The sequence below is a fragment of the Setaria viridis genome, chromosome 5 (assembly GCF_005286985.2).
Source record: "Setaria viridis chromosome 5, Setaria_viridis_v4.0, whole genome shotgun sequence".
NCBI classification, from domain to species: Eukaryota; Viridiplantae; Streptophyta; class Magnoliopsida; order Poales; family Poaceae; genus Setaria; species Setaria viridis.
In genome coordinates, this window is record NC_048267.2 from 9,536,826 (window position 1) to 9,558,639 (window position 21,814).

A 21,814-nucleotide genomic window follows, 5' to 3' on the forward strand; every position below is an offset into this window, starting at 1 on the left:
TCGGGCATTCCCTTTTATAGCTGCGCGGAAGAGAGAGGGTTGGAGCAGCACGAAGACCGGGAAGAAAAAGATGGAGTGCGCTGCCATGGCGGCGATTGAGCGGCGATGGGCGGCGGAACAGGACTTCGGAGATGACGCCTTCGGCCATTGGGCACTGGAGACAGGGCGACGCAGGCGCGGTTTTGCCGGTGGTCGAGGTTTGGCGGAGGCGGGCGTCGTCGAGCAGCAGATCTGATTGGTGTGACAGGGAGAACGGCGCTACAAGCGAGGTTGCACAGGTGATAAGACAGGCGAGCTGCGGCTGCGCGGACGAGCGCGAAGTAGCGGTTTGCCGGGCACAGTTCTGGCAAGGCGGAAAAGAACCGTCACGGCCGAAGTCGGGGTTGGCGATGGAGGAATCGTCGCGTAGTGAGTCCGGAGCGGCGCGACTGTGGAGAGGCGCTGGAAAAGCCGGAAGGCATCGGGCCTTGCAGCAGGAGATCCGGTGAGGTGATGATGGGCGCGAGCAGCGAGGCAGTTTGGACGCAGTAGGCGGCAAGCTCTGCCACAGCGGCGTCGGAGCACCAAGGCGCGGCCGGCGAGGGCGCGAGCGAGACGGGGCGCTGCAGAAAGGGTTGCAGAGGGGCTTCCGCTGCGATTGGGGAGGAGGGCGCGGGAATCCATCCGGTCGCGGCCGGCGACTGGGCGGAGCGGCGGGCGTCGGGGAAGTTGAGCCACGCGGCGGGGGAGCTCTGAAGTGGTGCAGGCCACTCGAGTGCGTCTGCCTCGAGAGATCCGGGGGGAAAAGATTGCGGCTCCACCCGTCAGTCTCGGTTTCTCCTCTGACCAAGATTGGAAGGGACACTGTTGCTGAGACTTAGAAGGAACCGGCGGGGTGGGTCGAGTTCTCAGGGGTCGGGGTCGGAACTGGAGGTTGAGCACTTAAGCTCGGGGGAGCCGAGATAGGGGGATCAGGTACTCGGATTGAGATTAACTCGGCGGATTTGACCAGGGCCGTTACAGTTATTTGAACGGTTTTGCGAACGTGAGGGGATAGAATATCTGGTTTTATAGGTTGGGAGATTATGTAGTCTGCTTGCAATAGGTGAGGGGATAGAATATCTGGTTTTATAGGTCTACGGTGAGGGGGTTATGTAGAATTTTTCCTTTGTTCGCGAGAGTATCAAGCAACTGTTCCCATACTTCAGACCTCTGTATTGTAGTACTACTGCATGTGAAGGGCGAGGGGAAAATGCTGCGCCTTTTTTTTAACTTTAAAAAATGCTGTGTCAACGCTGCACTGCTGAAGCTGAACTGAAATGCTTCTTTGGTCATCTGCTATTAGCGTGGTCAGCGTTTCAGAACAAGGCCGAGCGTACGAGTAACATCCCGAACGGGTTCACGTCACCCTACTAGACTCCTTCACCGGAGCAGCAATCAGATCATCGGAGCCCGTGAACAGATGTGCTCATCTCTAAACCAGTGCCGTCACACATGACTTCTTCACAAATCTCAACCGAGACATGTCAATTGTCATTCCTTACTTTCAACCAGGACACAGCAGCCAGCAGCCCAGCAACAAACAACATGTAGGAATCTTGCACGACTTCAGCAAACAGGATGCATATACTACAGAGATTACAGAGTACACAGTACAGAGATACACTCTACGCAGTTACAGAGTTCTCGACTGGACAATATTAGTTTAGCAGTAAAAGTACCTAAATAGCATCACAGGAGCCCACAGGGAGAACGTAGTAACGGAGTTCTCGCCAGGCAAATGTTGGTACCACTACTAAGCAACAAACAAGTAACACGACATAAGTTTACAGTTTTTATGATGCCCACTGCAGTAGAGTCACCGAAGAAGCTAGGGATAACTTGGACGACGCATCTTCATCTCCATCTACCACAAAATCTTGCCTAGCCTCCTCAGGTATTTACACGAAGTGGGGCAGACCTTTGATTGGGGCTGTGCCATGTTTACAGTCCCCAGCGGGCAGTTCAGATCAGATCAGCAGTTTACCCCGCATTGCCCCCGAGAAAGAGCTTTCTGGGTAGGCGATATGAAAGGATCGATCTTCACCCATAGAAGGGAGAAGATGGAGGCGAGCAGGATGGACCAGACGATGACGATGGTTGGTGTGCGGTTCTGTTTCCCCATGAGACCCTTCAGGAAAGGGTAGAGATGGAGGATCACCCATATTGAGAAGAAAAGCTTCCCGAAAAGCGGACCCCAGGATTGGTAGCCACTGTTGATAGCGTATGATACTCCTGCTACTATGCCCACCAGGTTGATCACGAGCACGGTGGTTGGGGGGATTAGAAGGCTTGTCCACTTGAACACATATAGCTCAGAAAAATCACCCTCTTCGTCGGTCGCCTTTGACGTAACTGTGAAGTTTGTGTCAATCCCTGCCAACACTTTTAGTAGACCTTGGAATACGGCAAAGAGATGTGCAGAGGTGCCACCAATGACCCAAAACTGCTCATTTCTCCACCAGTCCTCAATACCGACACCACTCCATCGAAGCTCCAGAATACCGGTGGCAAAGATGGAGGCAAAAAGCAGAATGAAGAACATCCCAGCATAATTGCTAATCTGCAAAGTACAGGAGAAATGTATGTAATCTATTAGGAAAGGCTTGTCAGAGAACAAACTTGATGCAAGAAATTTCCCTGTTTAATTACCGATATGGTGAATACTACATGGAGGCCTGGACCAGAAAATTGCAATACAAATTGCCTCGTTATGTTACTGTGCGCTGATATGTATCGATTATTGATTGCATTTGGAAATGGTAGTCTCAACAACTATCATCATACAACAATGTGAGAGATAATTATGCATGCGATGCAAGAAAACAAAAGCTTTAGCCCATGAACACATGATGGGCTCCAAACTCTTCCCAACAAGTCCTCAACCATGAAGGAAAACCGTAACTAAAAGTAAAAAAGGAAAACAGTATGCATCCCTCAATAACATAACAAGCTAATCTTGAAAGGTCAAAAAGAAACACCCACAAGCAAACATAACCGAGAAGATTAGTTTTGTGATGTGCTACTTAGTTTCAGTATCATGATACTTTGCCTACAAGACAATGTTTGACTGGAACCAATAATTTCAACAGCACAAAGTAGATAGCTGCAAGGCATTGGAACAGGGGGACTTAAAGGATTCTGGCCAACTTACCTCAGGAATAATGAATTTGTTGGTGAGTAGACAGATAGCAGGAAGGACGCAGTAGGCTATGAGTGGGATGGATGTGATTGGGTAAACAATGGTGTTGATATATGCCAGCCTCTCCAGAAGCTTTAGCCTTCCATTGTAACCATACCAGATAGGACAGTGTCTGCTGAGAAGAATTTCAACTGAACCAAGAGCCCAACGTAAAACTTGGTTGAGACGATCAGAAAGGTTAATTGGAGCAGAACCCTTGAAGCAAGGTCGGAGTGGCATGCAGTAGATGGATATCCAACCTCTTGCATGCATCTTGAACCCAGTTAAAATATCCTCGGTAACAGAGCCATATATCCATCCGATCTGGAAGAATACAAGGTCAAAGTTTTTTTTTAAATCATGGTTGTAGTAAATTTGTTGGCATGTGAACTCTATTGTATGTAACAAATAACTGGAAAAAACAAAGTACTATCTGAAGGGCAATAAAGGAACTCTGTCTTCCTCACTGACCTCTTTCCCCCATTCTGTCTTGTCCTCATATCCACAACTAATGACGTGGATAGCCTCCTTTAGCAGGGAAGCTGGGTTTGTTGAAGGTGGTATGCCACCTTGAGTCATAAAGGTGGATGCAATAAAAATTGGGGACTGGCCAAAGCGTTTCTCCAAGCTCTTCTGGGACATAAGCAGTGATCTTTCATCCTCATAACCTGGAGGGAGTTCACAGTACACATTAGTACAAGCTAACATACTTTAGCATGACAAGAACTTTAGTATCGACTAGAATTGCATTTCAATAAGCAAGATTAAACGTATAACAACAGCAGCAGACCTTCAAATCCCTCTTCTATATCTTCCATGTTGAAGATAGGAGCTGAAGATTCTGTTCTCTTCATAGCACGGTTTTTGGAATCAATATAGCTCTTGTCCTTCTTCTTTCTGCCACCACAGCAACTTTTAATGATAATGTTAGGCTCCAGATCAGCTTCTGTCAATACAGGATCATAGCCGTACAAGGCCTGCCTATTGAAACAGCATCCTGTTCCCACATAAACTGGTCCTTGAATGCCATCTAAACCCTTCATATTAATCTGCAGAGTGGAAACCATGTAAGAAACATGAAGTACTTGCAAATTGGGTTAATAAAGCAACTACCAATACTTACATCAAAGAAGACAATGTTTCGGTTCGCATATCGATCATGCAAGTCTATACCATCAAATCTTTGCGGAAACTGGACGTAGCAAGTTTTCCTTCCTAGTGCTGGATCCATCATGAAGCACATAGCTTCTCTAAGAGCTTTGCTGCTATTGAAGTAGTGATCACAATCCACATTAAGAAGATAAGCACCATTTGTCAGCACAGCTGATACACGAATCTGTTCATTAGTAAAGAGTTAGATCATAAAGAGATGGACAAACCAAATTGACATTCGTGAGCTGAAAATCATGCGAACATATACCAAAGCATTCATGGCACCAGCCTTCTTGTGATGCTGAAAGCCTGGCCTCTTTTCACGAGAAACATAAACGAGCCGTGGCAACTCATTTCCATCAGTGTCAAGGCCACCACTGTGCCCCAAGAATACCTAAGATAAAAAGAAGAAGAAGAGTAATACATAAGGATAAGATCTAACAAACTAAACCTCACAGAACGTCCATTTCAGAAGTTATTTAAAAGTATACCTGGATCATTCCTGGATGATCTCTTGGGTTATTCCCAGGCCAAGGAGTGCCATCAGCCATGGTCCAGCCCTCTTCAGGTATTTTTTGTGCTTTCGCTACAAGGGCATTGATCCGTACTTTGAACTCTTCATACTCCCTCTGTCGGAGAACAACTCAAGGTGTCAAAATCTCCCAACACAAGTTCTTTAGAATAAGTAATCTGACTATTTGCAACCTTATCTTACCTTCATAGCCCGCCTTTCTTTGACAAAAGAAGGTTGTATCTTGTCCTTTAGGTAGTCTATCTTTTGAGCAAAATAAAACTCTGGAGCCCTAGGTTCAATGTTGTGTTTCTTGCAAAAGGGAACCCATTTCCTAGCGAACTCTGCAGTTTCTGATAGTGCTTCAAAAGTTAACATAGCTGAACCATCATCAGAAACATAGCATGATACTTTGTCAACAGGGTAATCCACGGCAAGAATGGACAGGACAGTGTTGGCAGTAATTAGAGGAGGTTCCTTAAGTGGGTCCACAGTACTGACAAAGACATCAATTGGAGCCAACTGCGATGGCTCACCCTCTCTATCATATCTGCAAAGTTGAATCAGAAATCTCAGTGTGAAACATAAGGGCACCTAAAGATAATAAGTGATGCATTACCAACATCCTGTAGAAAAACATCAAGTGCAACTTGCCTCAATGCAAGTCTATCCAGGTAAGTTTCACGGTTGATAGGATACCACTTTGGGAACTGATCTAGAAGCCAAGACAAGGCAAACCAAACTTCACAGATAACAGATACAAGCCATAATCCATAAGCATCCCATACTGGATGAGTTATACGATACTGGAAGAAGAAGCAAAGGATGATAAGGCGGAGAACGATCACTGTTCGGTAAAGGTTAAGCTCATTAGGAGATATAGGCACTATGCGACTTAGAGGTAGCCGCGCATCATCAGCCCTGCAGAAGAGAAATTAATGTGAGTAACTTGGCAACATTAGCTGAAACAGGACCAACAGTGAGCAATCACATTATTACAAAACAATAGTGGCAAGACTATCTTACATTCAAATCAGCTAGAAAGCTAAGCTAAGCATGCATAAGTACAGAAAGGAAGCACAGATTTGCAGTACACTTTCAAAACAAAAAATAGTGGCAAGAACACCATGAAATTCTAGTCAGTTCTGACAGTGAAGCTAAATAGGCATACGTAATTATTAATACACAGAAAAACTAAGAACATACTGGCCTCTAAATTAAAACTAATGGATGATTTATTACAGAAAGAGAAGATTTTGTGATATTGTGGCCAAAAACTCATCTGGCTTGCTGTAGTCACTGCTCAGATGCACAACTCAAATTGTAAAATAAGAGTATAGATGCCAGGTGCAATGTAGAGCAGATGTATGTGAAGTTGTAAGGATCATACATTTGCAGATCTTCACCATTTGATCCAGTTCCTTCAATATCCCCTTTTCCTTCCGCTGCATACTTATGAGTCACCTGTATCATATTTTTCTCCTGTTTAACTCTCCAGCTCTCGACTCTTTCTTTCCAGTCAACACTTCCAACACCGTAAGAATTCAAGTCCTTCGAGGGGTCCACAATCCTCACAGGTACTGTTATCATGACAATGAATAAATGCATTTCGTTAACTATGCATAGGAACATGTTTCCAATACAAGAATATATAGCACGTTAGCATACCTGGAATGCTTGGATCAACATAGCTTGGAGTTGGGCTGCGAATAGAATGGCGATCGGGAGAAGCATCAGGGATATCTCCAGAAATCTGAAGATATGTGTCAAAGTTTCAGTGCACAACAAAGCAGCATCCAAGTTCAACAAAATGACTAACTTATTGGAATTATGTCAAAAAAATGCACTATAAGTTGGAGCATATAGTTTTGTCATTTTCAAATGACATGTAGGTTACTTAGTCAAAGGGAAATGCCTGTAGTGCAGGTGGTCAAGGCTCCAAGGGAGGAGTCAGCCAGGCAGGGCTCGAACCCCGCCTCCTACAAAAACCTCCAAATAAGACTGGGTCAAGGGACCCTTATAAAAAAAAGGGGATGTAGGCCTCAAAACTGGCATCCAGTATTTGCCCAGCCTAACTATTGTTATCCAGTACCAGGTAAGGACAACCGGCTGCCAATTGCTTCTATAGGGCCTCATGCACAGCCTAGAATGCATTTTTACAACACTTAATCATCTAAAATCAGGTTGTAACCAACAACACTGGACTAGCTCCATTCAAGCTTCAAGCTACAAGGCTAATAAGCAGAAGAAGAATCTTTTGCAGTAGAAATTAATTGATAATGATACAGGACCAAAAGCTCTGCAAGGATATGACTGGCATTGTATAGTGGCCATATATATGTTATACCTGCTGCCCACTTGTCAGACACGGAATCCTATGATGCGGTTCATGTCGAGAAGACGAAGAGATATCAACATCTTCGCCTTGTCCCTGCAGCTGCCATTGAGGACCTTTGCCATTGCCTTGCGTATAGTTGAATTCGTTATCCAAATCATCAACTTCATCCTCCTCGTCATCTCCCGGAACTCGAGGGCTCCCTAAATTTGAAGACAAACAAATATTATAAGACCCCAGGATAACAATGGATACAGTTCATTTTTCTATATAAACAGATGTTTGCAAGATCAAGTAACAAAATGCATCCAGCAGTTTGAACTTGTGGAGCGGATCAGTAAGTTCCACAATGAACAGACCTTTGTGCCGCTTGTATCTAGTCTTGCACTGAGGACAGCACTGATTCCCCTCCTTGCGCTCATATTCATAGCATGGCCGACAAACCGGAAAGGCGCATTCGTTGCAGGCGACAAAGACATCGCCCGTAGCTGAGAGCCCCACGGTGTCACCACAGATTTGACATATTTGTTCGTTCGCATTTTTCAATTGCTTAGCCTGCACCACCAACGTTAACATAAGTGAGACTGTGACAACAAACAAACCCAATCAAAAGTATTATTAGAAAAATCCTATATCCCCACAAGACACTACAAATCGCCCCATTCGTAGCCGGAACTAGATAGAAGGATAGAGTTAGGAGAAGTAGGATACATTAGTGAAGACCAAAGGCTCGACGCGTCAGCAGCTTAAAATAGCTTAATATCAGGATTCGAACTGTCCTACGAGGTTCAGATGATAAACCCCCAATAAAAAAAAAAGCGAGTCCGCAACGCGCTAAACCTCAAATTTCACCACCATCTGACAATCCATTTGAGCTCAATCCCTTCCTCATTTCTCCACGGCGCCACCGCGCGCTGGCGGCGAGACGAAGACTGCAACCAATCGACTCCTCACTCGACCAGCACGCCTCAACGAAATCCCCCACGGGAACGCAATAATACCTAGGCATCCCGCACAACGACCGCACGGCCAGCCAATCCGACGCGGAGCCGACTCAATCCGCCCGGCGCAGAGCAGAGCAGAGAAGCGCAGCGGAAGGAACGCACCGTGGCGCCGCCGTCGCCGTCGTGCCGGATCGTGACGACCCCGTCGCGGGAGCCAGCCACCATCCCCCTGTTCGCCGCCATCGCCGCGCCAAGCCTCACCGCGCCGCCGCCGCCGCAGCCCGCCTCCCCCCTCTCCTGCTCGCTCCTTACGCAGCACGCATCCCGGTGGCGGTGCGAGTGCGCGTTAGCTGGTGGTGAGAGTGTACCCGACGGGCTGCTACTCGTGCTGTGGTCGCCGTCGTGCCGTCCCCCACACGCGTCGCGGGAGCTAGCGCGGCGAGCTGTGAGGCGTTCTGCGCCGTCGGATGGGAGGTGGGGTGGGTGTGAGCTGTTGGATTGGGTTACGGGCAGGCGGGCACTCAACGTCGCCGCGTGGCCGCCGTCACCGTCCCACAGACTGTTTTGCGTCGACGTGTGCTGTGTGCAACGGCCTGTAGCCGGTGGAGGCGCAGACAAGGGCGGGCACCGTTACTTGTTTTTAACAAAAAGTACTTCCTCCTTTTTGAATGTTTGTCGCAGTTGACATTTGATAGCAACTTTTACCGTTGGTCTTATTAAAAAAATTTAAGTGTAAACGTGGAAAGATATACGAAGACAAGTCCGGGAAAAATAAATATTTGTATAATTTTTTTTAAGTAGACAAGAGGTCAAAGATCGTATCCTGCATTCACCTCTTTGAATAGAAGCAAATTTACCATACCCTACCGATCAAAATTGGCTGACCTTGAAATTGAAAAAGTTACTATAATTCCCTTATTCTCGACCGACACCTTGATCCTTTACCAATATAAAAGGATTAGCATCCGTATTAGGACAGTTCTTCTGAGTTCTGACTCATTGTGGTGTCGAAGTACATTTTAGTCTGTATACTTGTTACAAAACCAGAGGCATCACTTGTGAGCCTTTTTCTCATCAGGCGCTGCAAGAATCATCACTCCGCAGTGTACGCTGATCTGGAACAGCCGTCAGCGCTCAGCTCCTTTTTTTCTCCTCCGGCGGGCATGCGCATTTTGGCCCAGATCATGAAAGCGGAACAGCAGCACGACTGGTCCAAACAACGGGGACACCTGGATTGTGTAGCCCAAAGACTTTACAGATTGGCCCGGAAGAAAAAGGAGACCAATCGACGAGCCCATATTAGTCTCCTCGACGAACAAGAAGCTGAGCGAGTGGGGGTCTGGGGGAGCAGAGCGAGAGTGCGAGAGTTCGGGGTGTTCGGATAGAGTGCTAAAGTTTAGCAGTGTCACATCGGATGTTCGGATGATAATTATAAGGACTAAATATAAGCTAATTATAAAACTAATTGCATAACCCTGTGCTAATTCGTGAGACGAATCTATTAAGCCTAATTAATCCATCGTTAGCAAATGGTTACTATAGCACCATATTGTCAAAATATGGACTAATTAGGTTTAATAGATTCGTCTCGCGAATTAGACTCCATCTGTGCAATTAATTTTATAATTAAACTATATTTAATATTTCTAATTAGCATCCAAAGATCCGATGTGACAAGTGCTAAACTTTAGCAGCCTACATCCAAACATACCCTTTATTTCGGCCGCTGCGCCCGCCCCGACCGCCGGCACCAACCGTCCCACGGAGTTGCACGGTTCCGTTCGGATTCGCAGAGCGTCCCACGGAGTCGTTCGGATTGGCCGTAGATGCTGCATTGCTGCTTGCCACAAAACATTTGGCTTTCTGCATTGCTACTAGTGTTTGGTGCTTGCCACAATGCTTGCTAAGGTACGTCTTATACTCGGACCACTTAACATCTCCATCTATCACGCATTCACGCTCGATCGACTCGCTGCAACTACAAAACATTTCGCTTTCTGCGTTTACAATACATCGGATGCGAAGGAAGAAATCGGAGGCGTAATATCCGTGTCTCTAGACTCACTTCACGACACCAATTGCTAACTAAACTTGCCAACATGCGTGGAACGGCACACAGGACAGATGAGCCCAATTAAAAGAATTTGAGGACTAGATTTACCGATTTAATAATCGAGGGAGCGTAAAACAAAAGTTGATACATCAGATTGGCTGTCCGGCAAACTTAGGGGTGTTTGGATACCACCCGCTAAAGTTTAGCACACGTCGCATCAAATGTTTAGATACTAATTAGAAGTATTAAATATAGAATAATTACAAAACTAATTGCACAGATGGAGTCTAATTCGCCAGACAAATCTATTAAGCCTAATTAGTTCATGATTTGAAAATGTGGTGCTACAGTAACCATTTGCTAATGATGGATTAATTAGGCTTAATAGATTCATCTCGCGAATTAGCCCAGGGATTCTGCAATTAGTTTTATAATCAGCTCATGTTTAGTCCTCCTAATTAGCATCCGATCATCCGATGTGACACTACTAAAGTTTAGCATCCAAACACCTCCTTTAGAATAAAGACGTGCTGCTTTACTAGGCTGAGAGAAAACGAGCATGTGCAGCAACAGTGGAAAGACTCGCTAGCTCTCTGTTGGACTTCAAACACGCACAGTGCGTGCCTTTATTTTCCACTTGCAGCGGTTCCTTGGCCCCCAATTCTCTTCGCCCCACGTTGCTGTCTAGCCGGGCCGCACGGAATGGACGCCGATCGGGTACGTCAGCGTGGAGCTCAGTGGGAGCAATAATAGTTTAAAGGAAGCATACGTGCCAGATACACATGTAGCGCCAAAAAGCAGCACGCGAGGCAGGTTCCACGAAACTCGACGATCGCCATTTCGCAACCCAAATCGACCTCGCCCTGCGGGAATGTTTGGTTGCAGCCCGCAGCCTATTTTGCCTGGGTAGATCGTTACCTGTGCTCTGCCTATGATATGTTTGGTTTGAGTCCTGGATAGCTGCCTATAGCAGGCAGTTGCTTCCTCCACCAGGCCTTTCTACCTACTGCCTGAGCTTATTTCTCGATTCTTATGCACCAGGCAGCTGCTCCCTCCACCAGGCCACCAAAAACGAGTGCCTGGGCGTTGCTAGTTGCTGCCTGAGCTTTTATTAGGGTGTTTGGATACTAGGTGCTAAACTTTAGCAGTGTCACATCGGATGTTTGGATGCTAATTAGAAGGACTAAACATGAGCTAATTACAAAACTAATTGCAGAACCCCTGTGCTAATTCACGAGACGAATCTATTAAGCCTAATTAATCCATCATTAGCAAATGGTTACTGTAGCACCACATTGTCAAATCATGGACTAATTAGGCTTAATAGATTCATCTCGCGAATTATACTCCATCTGTGTAATTAGTTTTGTAATTAGTCTATGTTTAATACTTCTTTGTTTAATACTTCTAATTAGTATCCAAACATCCGATGTGACAGGTGCTAAACTTTAGCACGGGTTATCCAAACATCCCCTTAGTGTCATTACTCAATGCTTACTCCAGGTTCCAACCAAACAGTTCGCTCTACCACCTGCCTGGTCAGGCAAAATGAGACACGTTCGCAGGCAACTTGCAGGCAGTATATAATCCGAGGCAAATCATTCGGGGTTGCATCCAAACATGCCCTGCCTGCCGCGAACGTGCCTCCCAGCTCGTTACCGGCGAGTGCGGGCGCGTCGGCCGGTGCCTTGGCGGCCAAGCAGCGCGGCGATCATTATTGGTAGTACCACATCAAGATCCTTGTCAGTCACTGGTCAAAGAAAGACTGACGGGGTGTGACCGGTTTGGCTCATGCATCGTCAGCGTCCACCGACGACGATCGACGGACGTGGAACACCCGTCATTCGGCCCATATCGTCAAAGCGGAGCAACAGCACGAGTAGCCCAGACAACAAGTCGGACGACACCTCCTGCCTGGGGTTGAAAGGCCTGCCCGGGCCGCGCCGTCCCGCGCCCGGGCCCCGCCGGGGGACGACTCCTCGAGCGCAAGCGTGGGAGGACGGGATAAAACCTCACGGTCGGTGTCGCATGCCGCCGGGGCCGAGTGGCCCGACGCGACACGGCCAGCGACCGCACCGCATGGAGGAGCCACACGGCCGCCGTTAGCCGAAGCAGGCTCTCTCTGCACAGGCACATCGCCGCGGCAGGCGGGGCGGTGGCTAATCTCACCGTGGGCAAAGGAAAAGGAAGTTTACGATATCAAGACTCTATTAGCGTAGCGAAAAAGGTTGAAAGGGAGAGAACATGTACATGCGTCACCCAGACACCCACTATTGGAAAGAAAACGGCGGGTAGCGACGCGCACCTTCATCCGGCCTTTTTTATCCATGCATGCAGCATGCACGCGGACGCATTCGTCCGAACGAATCTGATCAATAGTGGGCAAATTGAGCATTTGGTGTAACAATCTGCACCCACCTATCAAATTATATTATATTAAATTACCCACCTATCAAATTATATTATATTATATTAAATATTTTACTAGTTGTTGATTAATTTAAACTTAAATGCTAAGTTATTATATGGTAAATAAAATTTACTCGTCATAACTTAAACGAAATACGCCACCGAAGAAGTGCCAAGCGAAGTTCGCAAGCTTCTGTGTTAGAGCCTATTTGGCTTCCAGGAGTTAAACTTTAGCTCCTATTATGATATTTCGATATAGGCTAATTACAAAACTAATTGCACAGATGGGGTTAATTCGCGAGACAAATATATTAAACCTAATTAGTCCATGATTTGATAATGTGTTGCTACGGTAATCATTTGCTAATGATGAATAACTAGGCTTAATAGATTCGTCTCGCGAATTAGCTCAGGACTTCTACAATTAGTTTTATAATTAATTTATATTTAATTCTCCTAATTAGGATTCGAATATTCGATGGGACAAGGGTTAAACATCAGCAGCCCTATGCCTTGGCGGCCAAGTACATCATCCTCAAATACTGTATAAAGACCGACCTGCCAATAGCTGGCCAACACTATTCTCTATCGGGCCGTGGAATTGGAGCAGTGCATATGGGACCCGGCCGACGGCCTTTGTTCCATTTCAGGCCCCTTGCCGCGCGACCTTTTGGTCTTTTTGACATGTTTCAGACCACGACATGACTTGGAACTGTTTGGGCCACACTGGCACAGCACGAACGTGCTGAACGTACTGGCACAGCATGGTGGGTGGTACGGCACGGCAGGGACAAAAAATGTTTTGAGTAGCTAGCACGAAAATACTCCTATGTTTTGAGTAGAAGCAGATCTGTTCACTTTTAGCCTTTACCCCTCTCCTATTTTCTATGGTCTGTATGGATGCATGTCTACATTATATATATATGAAGGAATTGTGATCGTCCAAGATATAATATGTCATTTTGGTGAGCCTAACTGAAGACTTATCTGACGACACGATCGATGTGTACAGCGTGCCAGCCCATCATCTATCGAGGAGGTACGTGCAATACGTATATACGTGTATATATATACATATACATACGTACGTACGTACGTATATACATACATACAGGGACGGATCCATAACTGGCCCATACCCCGGGCTGAACACGTTGGACTGTATGCAAGGAAGAAGCCAAAGCCGTTCAACATCTTTGATGTCCAGGAACCTGGCCTCCTGTGCCTTTATTTTCTATAGCTGAGATCGTATTCCCTGGGCTGATTAGGAAACACTGTATACATATAAGGGAAAGGGAGTATATGGACTGGACCCGGATTGCAGCCCACCGAGCCCGGGTCCTAGATCCGCCCCTGTGTATATATAGGCTTCATCTCCGTGAGCCACTCGGCAGTCGGGTCCTAGATCCCCTGCCACTCGATCAGTATCCCGTATCCCCTTCGATCGTGCACACCAACTAGCCAGCCTGCCAAACGACGAGCGACCATAAGATTTCGTCATTGGGTGGTTGGCTTGTCAATCGGCTTCGTGTAAACCAGAGAGCTCGTCATCTCATATTCAGTAGCGTGTAAACACCTCGAAGGGTCGATGTCAATCGATCTCAATGCGATCCGCGGGGTTGCTAAGGAACGAACAAAGATTTAGTTAGCGTCGTAGAGTATTATGTTTCGTAAAAAAGAGTCGCCCACGCTCTGGAATTAATTTAATCACCTCGTGCGGACACATGTTTATGTGGGTTTATGTGTACGGAGGTGTCAATTGTCACGCTCGTTCATATTTGTTTACTCCTCGCTAATAGGAGTAGATATAGTATTCAAAATTCTTATGTGTATTTCAGTTGCTTTGGTTCTGCCCTCAAGCACCGGCCGTCTCGAAATGAACCAATCCAAAAGGACACTTAGGTCCTGTTTGGCATGACTCCAACTTCGGGTGGAGCTGCTCTACTTCAGAACTCTAGGTGGAGCCAGCTCCACTTCAGAACTCCAAAGCTAAAATAGGGTGTTTGGCTAGATGGGTGCTTTCAGCTCCAAAAAAGACCGATTTCGGTGTGGATTGCCATTGTTGCCCCTCAATTCAGACCCTACTTATCATCCTCTCTATCCCATCTTCTTTTTCCACTGGATAGTTTTTACCGGCGGCGTGAGGGAGGGACCTAGGCCAGCACCTAGGCCAGAGCCAGCGCTCAAGCGAGGCTGCTTGTGAGCCTGTAATCTGAAATTTGACCTGTAAAACTTAACTTTAGCAATATAGCTTTAGCAGAGACCGTGCATTGTCACCCTCAGCATGTAGTCATGTACAATCAAACTAACTAAAAATGGAGCAACGCAGAATGCTGCAGTCTGTGTATGCATTGTGAAAAGTTTGAGTAGCATTTTCGTGCGCGTTTCATGACTACGGGCGTCGGCAGGTTTGCCAACTGCCCTGACGGCGTGGAGGGTGAGCCGCTGAACACCATCCTGGTCCTGAGCTCCGACGGCCACGAGATGAACTACCACGGCATCTTCCACGTCGGCAGTGAGGGCTCCTCCGACGGGATGTCCTCGTCACTAGTTCGAAGACCTGCACGGCGGCCGGCGGCGGGAGCGACGGGCGGCACTAGTGCAGCGGAGGAGGAGCACGCGGGAGGGAGGGGCCACGGCGGCTGGCGGCCGGAGCAACGGACGGCGCTAGCGCGGTGGAGGAGGAGCGCGCGGGAGGGAGGGGCCACGGTGGCCGGCGGCGGGAGCGATGGGCGGTGCTAGCGCGGCGGAGACGAGCGCGTGGAAATGGTACTTGGGAGAGATGGGGGCGCGGGGAGTCTCGGAGAAAAAAAAATGAACGAACCGTTTTTTCCGTGTAATCGGTGGCATTGGTGGATAATTACCTACCAACTCCACGATGAGGTTCAAAAGAGGGGATTTTGGAGCAGCAAAAGAGGTGCTCCAAAACTCCACCCCCATTTGCACTACAGCTCCATGAAGTTGGCTGCTCCATGAAGTTTTTGGAGCTGGAGTGTTTGGCTAGATTTTTTGGTGGAGTTGTGGAGTGGAGTCATGCCAAACAGGTCCTTAGGGAGTGTTTGGCAGCACTCCACTCTAGGAAAATTTGCTCCACTTCACAAACTTAAAAAAATCGTAGCTAAACGCATCTAGCTCCACCAACTCCGGCTCTAGAAAAAAGGTGGAGTAGGGGTCAGATCCACTTTTTTGGTGGAGTACCTCAAGGGGTGCTCCAAAAACCCCCTTTTCAGACATCCTCATGTAGTTGGTGGGTATTTACCCACCATTGGCACCCATTACACCCGTACTGTTTCGATTCAAAAAAATAAAAACTCCCGTCCGCCCCCCCATCCTGTCGCCCCTTCTCTTCCCATCGTCAGACCACCGCCACCACCTGGATTGGGCGCCGCCGGCCCAATCTTCGGCGAAAATGGATGGATGGCGCTGGAATTGAGCCTCCGCGCAGCGAGCTCCACCCAGCGGTGGCGAGCTCGAGCCTCGGCGCGTGCAGCAGCACCGGGCAGTGGCGCCCCTCGTGCGCCATGGCCGCCCGCGGGTCTAGGTTGCACTGCTACCGGCGGCCTGGACACTCCACCAGACGAAGCCGACCGCTGCCGCACCTTTGGGATGCCAAGCCGAGCATCATCTACCAGGCGACGCCGATGGGTTGCTTCCGAATCACCGCCACCGTCCAATCAACCACCGCAGCCATGCGCCGTCACCAGCCTTGTTGTCCCGATTCACCGCCCAAGGTCGTTGCTGGAGCAAACCAGCACCGTCAGGAGCTTCAAGAGATTGAGCAGAGCGCAGCCAGCCTGCTCCCTTGCTCGTCCGTCTTCCGGAGCACCGTCGTGACGTGCCGCCCCGTGCCGCCTTCTATTACCGTCACTTGAAGCTCGCGGCGTACTAGGTACTACGAAGTTCGTCCGTCACAGTCGATGCCCCGGGCACATGGCATTGGACTCGAGCTGCTCCGGGCACACGTCAACGTATTCGACTTGATGTTGGCTAGTCATTAGCTCTTAGCTTGGCCCAATGGCGGGCGGCGAGCTGCTATTGTATGTGCGATTGGGTGAGATGCAACAACGACTTGTTGGTGAAATTAGAGCAGCAGCTAGTTGCTCGACGATTGAAGCTGAGGGAGAGCTACGTACTTGTGCTGGACGGATTTAGGGGAAAGGAGTGGCATGGGGGACATGCTTCGGTAGATTTGATTGAAGGGGTTGGTGAATTTCTTGCTTACTGAGATGAATACATCGAGGAAAGAGTTGGACATCGGTGCGTTGACAAGAGGAAATTGGAACTTAAGATGTTAGCGTGCTTTCGGATACTTGTACGAGCAGCATTGTGATTTCGAGGATGACGGTGAGCAACTCTTCGACGATGCCCTTGCTGTGGCCTACGTGGCCGCGTCAGGGCTGCCCATGGTGCGAAAGGGAAAAGAGAGGAGAGAGGAAGAGGTGAGGAGAAAAGATAAGACAATAATACCTGGACCATTCACAAGGGATAAAATAGACTATTCATAACAAGTCCCTATATTTTTGGAGCTGGAGTACTGCAATCGGCCAAACACATATCCATGATTTCCTGGAGTTGGTGGAGTAGAGCTAGGAAAGTGTGGAGCCGGTGGAGTGAAGGTGGTTTTTGTGAGGTGGAGTGCTGCCAAACACCCTTAGAGCAACTCCAAGATTACCTCTATTTCACCCCTCCTTCTTTAAGGGGAAAATTGAAAAAAAGCACTCCAACAATCCCACCAAACCTTCCCCAATCTTTTCACAACGCGAGAAAACACCCCGCCACCCCGCATATATTCGCGTCGCGCACTTCTCCCCAATCCGCTCGTCCGACCCGCGCACTTGTTTTTTTCCTGCCGGGCCACCTCCGTCTGCCGCCGGCGTGTCCCCAGCCCGGCTGCCCCTCCACGCCGGCACCGCACGCCCCGCGTCGCCGCACCGCCGGACGAAGGGCCCGTAGTGCTGCGCGTCGAGCCGCGGCTACCCGCCGAGGCGAGGAAGGGCGCCACCTGCCAAGGCAAGGAAGGGCCGCCCGTAGCGCCGCCTAACCCTCTCTCCACACCAGACCAAGCGAGCTCGAGCCTCGCCGGATGTAGGTGACCGGAGCCATGATAGGAAAATGAGAGGAGAAAAAGCTCACTGCGCGGGCCGACGAAGGCCACCCTCCACTTCGATTCGAGGCCACCCTCCATCGATTCGTGTTGCTCGCTCCGATTCAAGGCCACCCTCCATTGATTCGTGGAGGTGGAGTTTGCTAAACGAAGAAGAAGAGGATGGAGATGAGCCAACCCGCAAGAGGACGCGCGTCGCCATGGGCACCACGGACAACTATGAGGAGACCTGCTGCCTCGGCCAGGGGGCCTTTGGCGTCGTCGTCAAGGGGCGCCACCGCGCCACCGATGGTGCCGTGGCCATGAAGTTCCTCACCAGCGGGCCTGCTGCCAGCGGCCCCACGGCGCTGCTGCGGGAGGCGCTCTTCCTCGAGGCCTTCGCCGGAAACCCCTTCGTCGTCGGCTCCCTCGAGGCCTGCTGCTGCGGGAGGCGCTCTTGCTTGTCTATCTGTCGATCATCGACCAACACGAGGATGTTCTCAACTCGACCACATAAGCAGAAGCATTGAGATCTTCGATCGTGCAGCTTGACTCTAACAGCTTGGGATAGAACAACAGCTAGCTCAATCATTTTAGCTCCCGTAGCAAAAGGTAGTCTACTTCAATTTAGTTGGAAAAGTTTTAGTTTCGATTCCGTATCACTGTAAATAGCATACAAACGCGCGAGTAGGGAAAAATGGGCTGTACATATAAAACATATAAAATTTAGAATGATGATGTGGTCTGTTTTAAAATATTGGGGAGCAGTTTTTAACGTTATGCTGTGGTCTGATATGTTTTTGGAGGAAATTTTTTTTAGCATAGTCCTTAATATCTTATTTTGTGGAAGAATTTTTCGAGCACTCCTGGAGAACCAACCAACTATAAATTATATTTTTGCTTTCATCCACATAGGAGCTGTGTAGAGAAGATGGACGCGGAAAATGAGGTAGAGTAATTTTCTATTGCTTGGCAGCGAATGCTCAACTTGGCACCTGAAGCTAGCGGAGCACGAAAATTCTACTCCAGCGTATAGCAGCCCCTCCATCCCATCCTCTCTCCTGCTAGCACCACCTAAAATTACACGCTGTAGCTGCTCGAGTAGATGACATTATTCAACGCTGGTGCTCAAAACAGCAGATGATTCGAATGTAGGTGTACGAGCAAACCGTCACCACACCTATGCGCTTGCATTCGTCTTGGTGGACGCTTGTGCAGTACAACTACAATTAATTTTTCTAGACAAGTACAACTAGAGTGAGTAGCTGCTGGTTAGGATTGTTGACGTGCTCCTAACTGATAGTGGACGGGCATGGGACGTAGCAAGCGCATGGGTGTGGTAAGCAAACCGTCACCACACCCATGCGCTTGCATTCGTCTTGGTGGACGTCCGTGCAGTACAACTACAATTAGGGTGTGTTTGGTTGCATGCACCACATGATGCATGTATGGATGATTCTGGATAGGATGGTTCAACCAATTTACTTGTACCATTGTACCATATAGTTCACTCTAATTAGTAGAATAATGTATTAAGTGGGATGGCCTCATCGTGGATGAGTTGGTCCAATTCACCCAACCAAACAAAAGGATCATTATTATTTTGAATCATTCCATACATGAATCAAATGATACAACCAACCAAACACACTCTTAATTTTTCTAGACAAGTACAACTAGAGTGAGTAGCTGCTGGTTAGGATTGTTGACGTGCTCCTAATTGACAGTGGACGGGCATGGGACGTAGCAAGCGAGACCGTGCAAAGCAAAGATTAATGTGCAAAGCAAAGACCGTGCGCCTTAACTGACGATCGATGATACTACTGTTGCTGGCTTTCGCCTCAGGTACGTAATCTTGGTGCATAGTTACTTTGAATAGCACGACATGATATACTCCCTCCTCCATCATGAATTTCTGAGTTTGTTCTAACTAAACCATCGTAAATTTAATCAAATTTATCATCATCATCATCATCATCATCTACAATGTTAATACTATTAAATCAATTACATTAATACTAAATTCAGTTAAAATTGTGATAATTTGAATTAGACAAACTTTAAAACACTTATATTTATGGACGGAAATGGTGTGTAGTATTACTTTATCCTAACTACCTAGGATATGAAAGATGCGCATAGGGCATAATAATAATAATAACATAGAGCAAAAGGCATTAACCGATAGCCAAAAGGTGAACTTTCCTGCGATGCAGTTGCCAGTTATCTAATTAAACGGCCTGCGTAGAATAATGTTGCTAGCCATTTTCATTTTGCACCGCCATATCAGGAGGAACCTGATTCCATTTCGACGCAAACACACCAATAATCCTGCAGGAACTAGGAAGCGAAGCGACTTTCTTTTTTCTGAAAAGCTACTCCCTCCGTTCCAAATTATAGGTTGTTTTGATCTTGTTTAGATTCATAGATATTATTATACATCTAGATATAGTAATAATATCTATGAATTTAGAAAAACTAAAACGATCTACAATTTGGAATGGAGGGAGTACTTGTATAGATTTTCAGATGGCCATAGACCACCGGCCAACAGGTAATGCATTAGTATCAGGCTATCAGCGTTAGTTAAACACATCCAGATTCAAATTCTCAATGGCAAAGTGGCCCGGGACCTCGCCGATCAGTATCGGTGGCAGCGTGGCACCACTACAAATGTGGGCATCTATCTATGGTTCGTCGTCACTGGCTGCGGCTGATGAGATGAGCAGCTAGTGGTGCCGGATTTTCGTGACTTGACAAGTCCTCGCAGCTCCGGCTTTCGGCAGCTAGCCGATCCGGGAGGAGATGCCAGGACCCCCCAAAAAAATGCATGGCACCTATACTGGATCCCAAAAGCCGATCGGCAGAAAAGGGTAAAGTGATCACCCATTTGAGGGAGGGCTGGAGGGATATTGCCTTTTGGGGTTGGGACCCTCCACTACTCAAAACTAGATAGCCAGGGGAAAACGGTGACTTCGGTGGCCCAACCGTCATTAGCTCATCATGGATCCATATAAGTTAACATAGGCGACCAGTTTCAGTACATGGAGGGATGCAGGAGGATTTGTCCACGAACCCACGTATAGTCCAATTTTAGATAGGCTTGGCAAAGAATAATCCAATAAATGACCTGAGGAATGGATGTTTCCTAATGGAGTTGGGACTCATCACTACTCAAAACTAGACAGGGAACACTGACTTTGGTGGCCTTATGCCCTTCTCATCATCAGGGTCCATACAAGTTATGCCACCATTTTGAATATTGCTAGGAATGCAGGTGGATTCGTCGTGACCTTGGTGATCCTACCATCGTCAGTTCATCATGGATCCATAGAAGTTAATTGACCATTTTGAATATCTGAATATAGGTAGGAATGCAGGTGGATTTGTCCACGGACCCACGTTTAGTCTAATTTTAGGCAAGTTTTGCGAAAAATCATTCAAAATAATCTATAAACGACTTCTTAAGGAAGGTGTTTTGTAAGGACCCCTCCACAACTACTTTGGTGACTCTATCATCATCAACTTATCATATACCTATGGAAGTTCAGCGAGCATTTTTTAATATCACTAGGGATGTAGGTGGATTCGTCTGTAAAACACACATTTAGTTCATTTTTTAATTAGGTTTAGTGGAAATTCCTAAAAAATGATTTGTAAGCGGTTGCACATGCCTACCCACTTATACAACTTTGCTAATAACTTACCTTTAAGATTTTGACAGACCTAAACACTCATAATCTCATATACATAGTCACACTCACTCCCGTGAATATATACACACCATCCTTATGAGAAGAATACGGGCACTCGGTACCAAATCGATGATTCAAATGGGTTGCGCTGTACGCAGGTTCCACCGTAGAAGATGTAACCAAACGAGCTATGCGAATTCGGTTGATTTCCCCAGCAACTGGTTTATCATTCAAACGTGTGCATTATCCCGTTCTGGTCTTGATCTCTGTGTATGTGTGGTTTAACAAGGGGTTTGATCTTTATCTTCGCCATCGCAATTTAAAACTCGTGTTCTTCGCCATCGCAATTTAAAACTCGTGTTTTTGCTCGAACAGAGAGATACGGCAATGCGGCTGCTAGCGTGCAGTCGACCCCGTGATTCGCCCATCTCAA

General features: G+C 47.5%; 1 protein-coding gene across 1 annotated transcript; it reads right to left on the reverse strand.

Annotated features, from left to right (window-relative positions):
- Positions 1-1,586: 1,586 nt before the first annotated feature.
- On the reverse strand, positions 1,587-8,483 carry LOC117857051 (probable cellulose synthase A catalytic subunit 1 [UDP-forming]). Its single transcript, XM_034739521.2, has 14 exons — positions 8,304-8,483; positions 7,557-7,752; positions 7,210-7,400; positions 6,531-6,615; positions 6,253-6,442; positions 5,517-5,783; positions 5,067-5,412; positions 4,843-4,980; positions 4,620-4,745; positions 4,323-4,535; positions 3,990-4,248; positions 3,671-3,867; positions 3,173-3,523; positions 1,587-2,581 (listed from the first exon to the last, which is right to left on the reverse strand). The coding sequence occupies exons 1-14, from the start codon at positions 8,382-8,384 to the stop codon at positions 1,994-1,996; spliced, it is 3,228 nt and encodes a 1,075-aa protein (XP_034595412.1). The 5' UTR covers positions 8,385-8,483; the 3' UTR covers positions 1,587-1,993.
- Between the last annotated feature and the right edge of the window lie 13,331 nt (positions 8,484-21,814).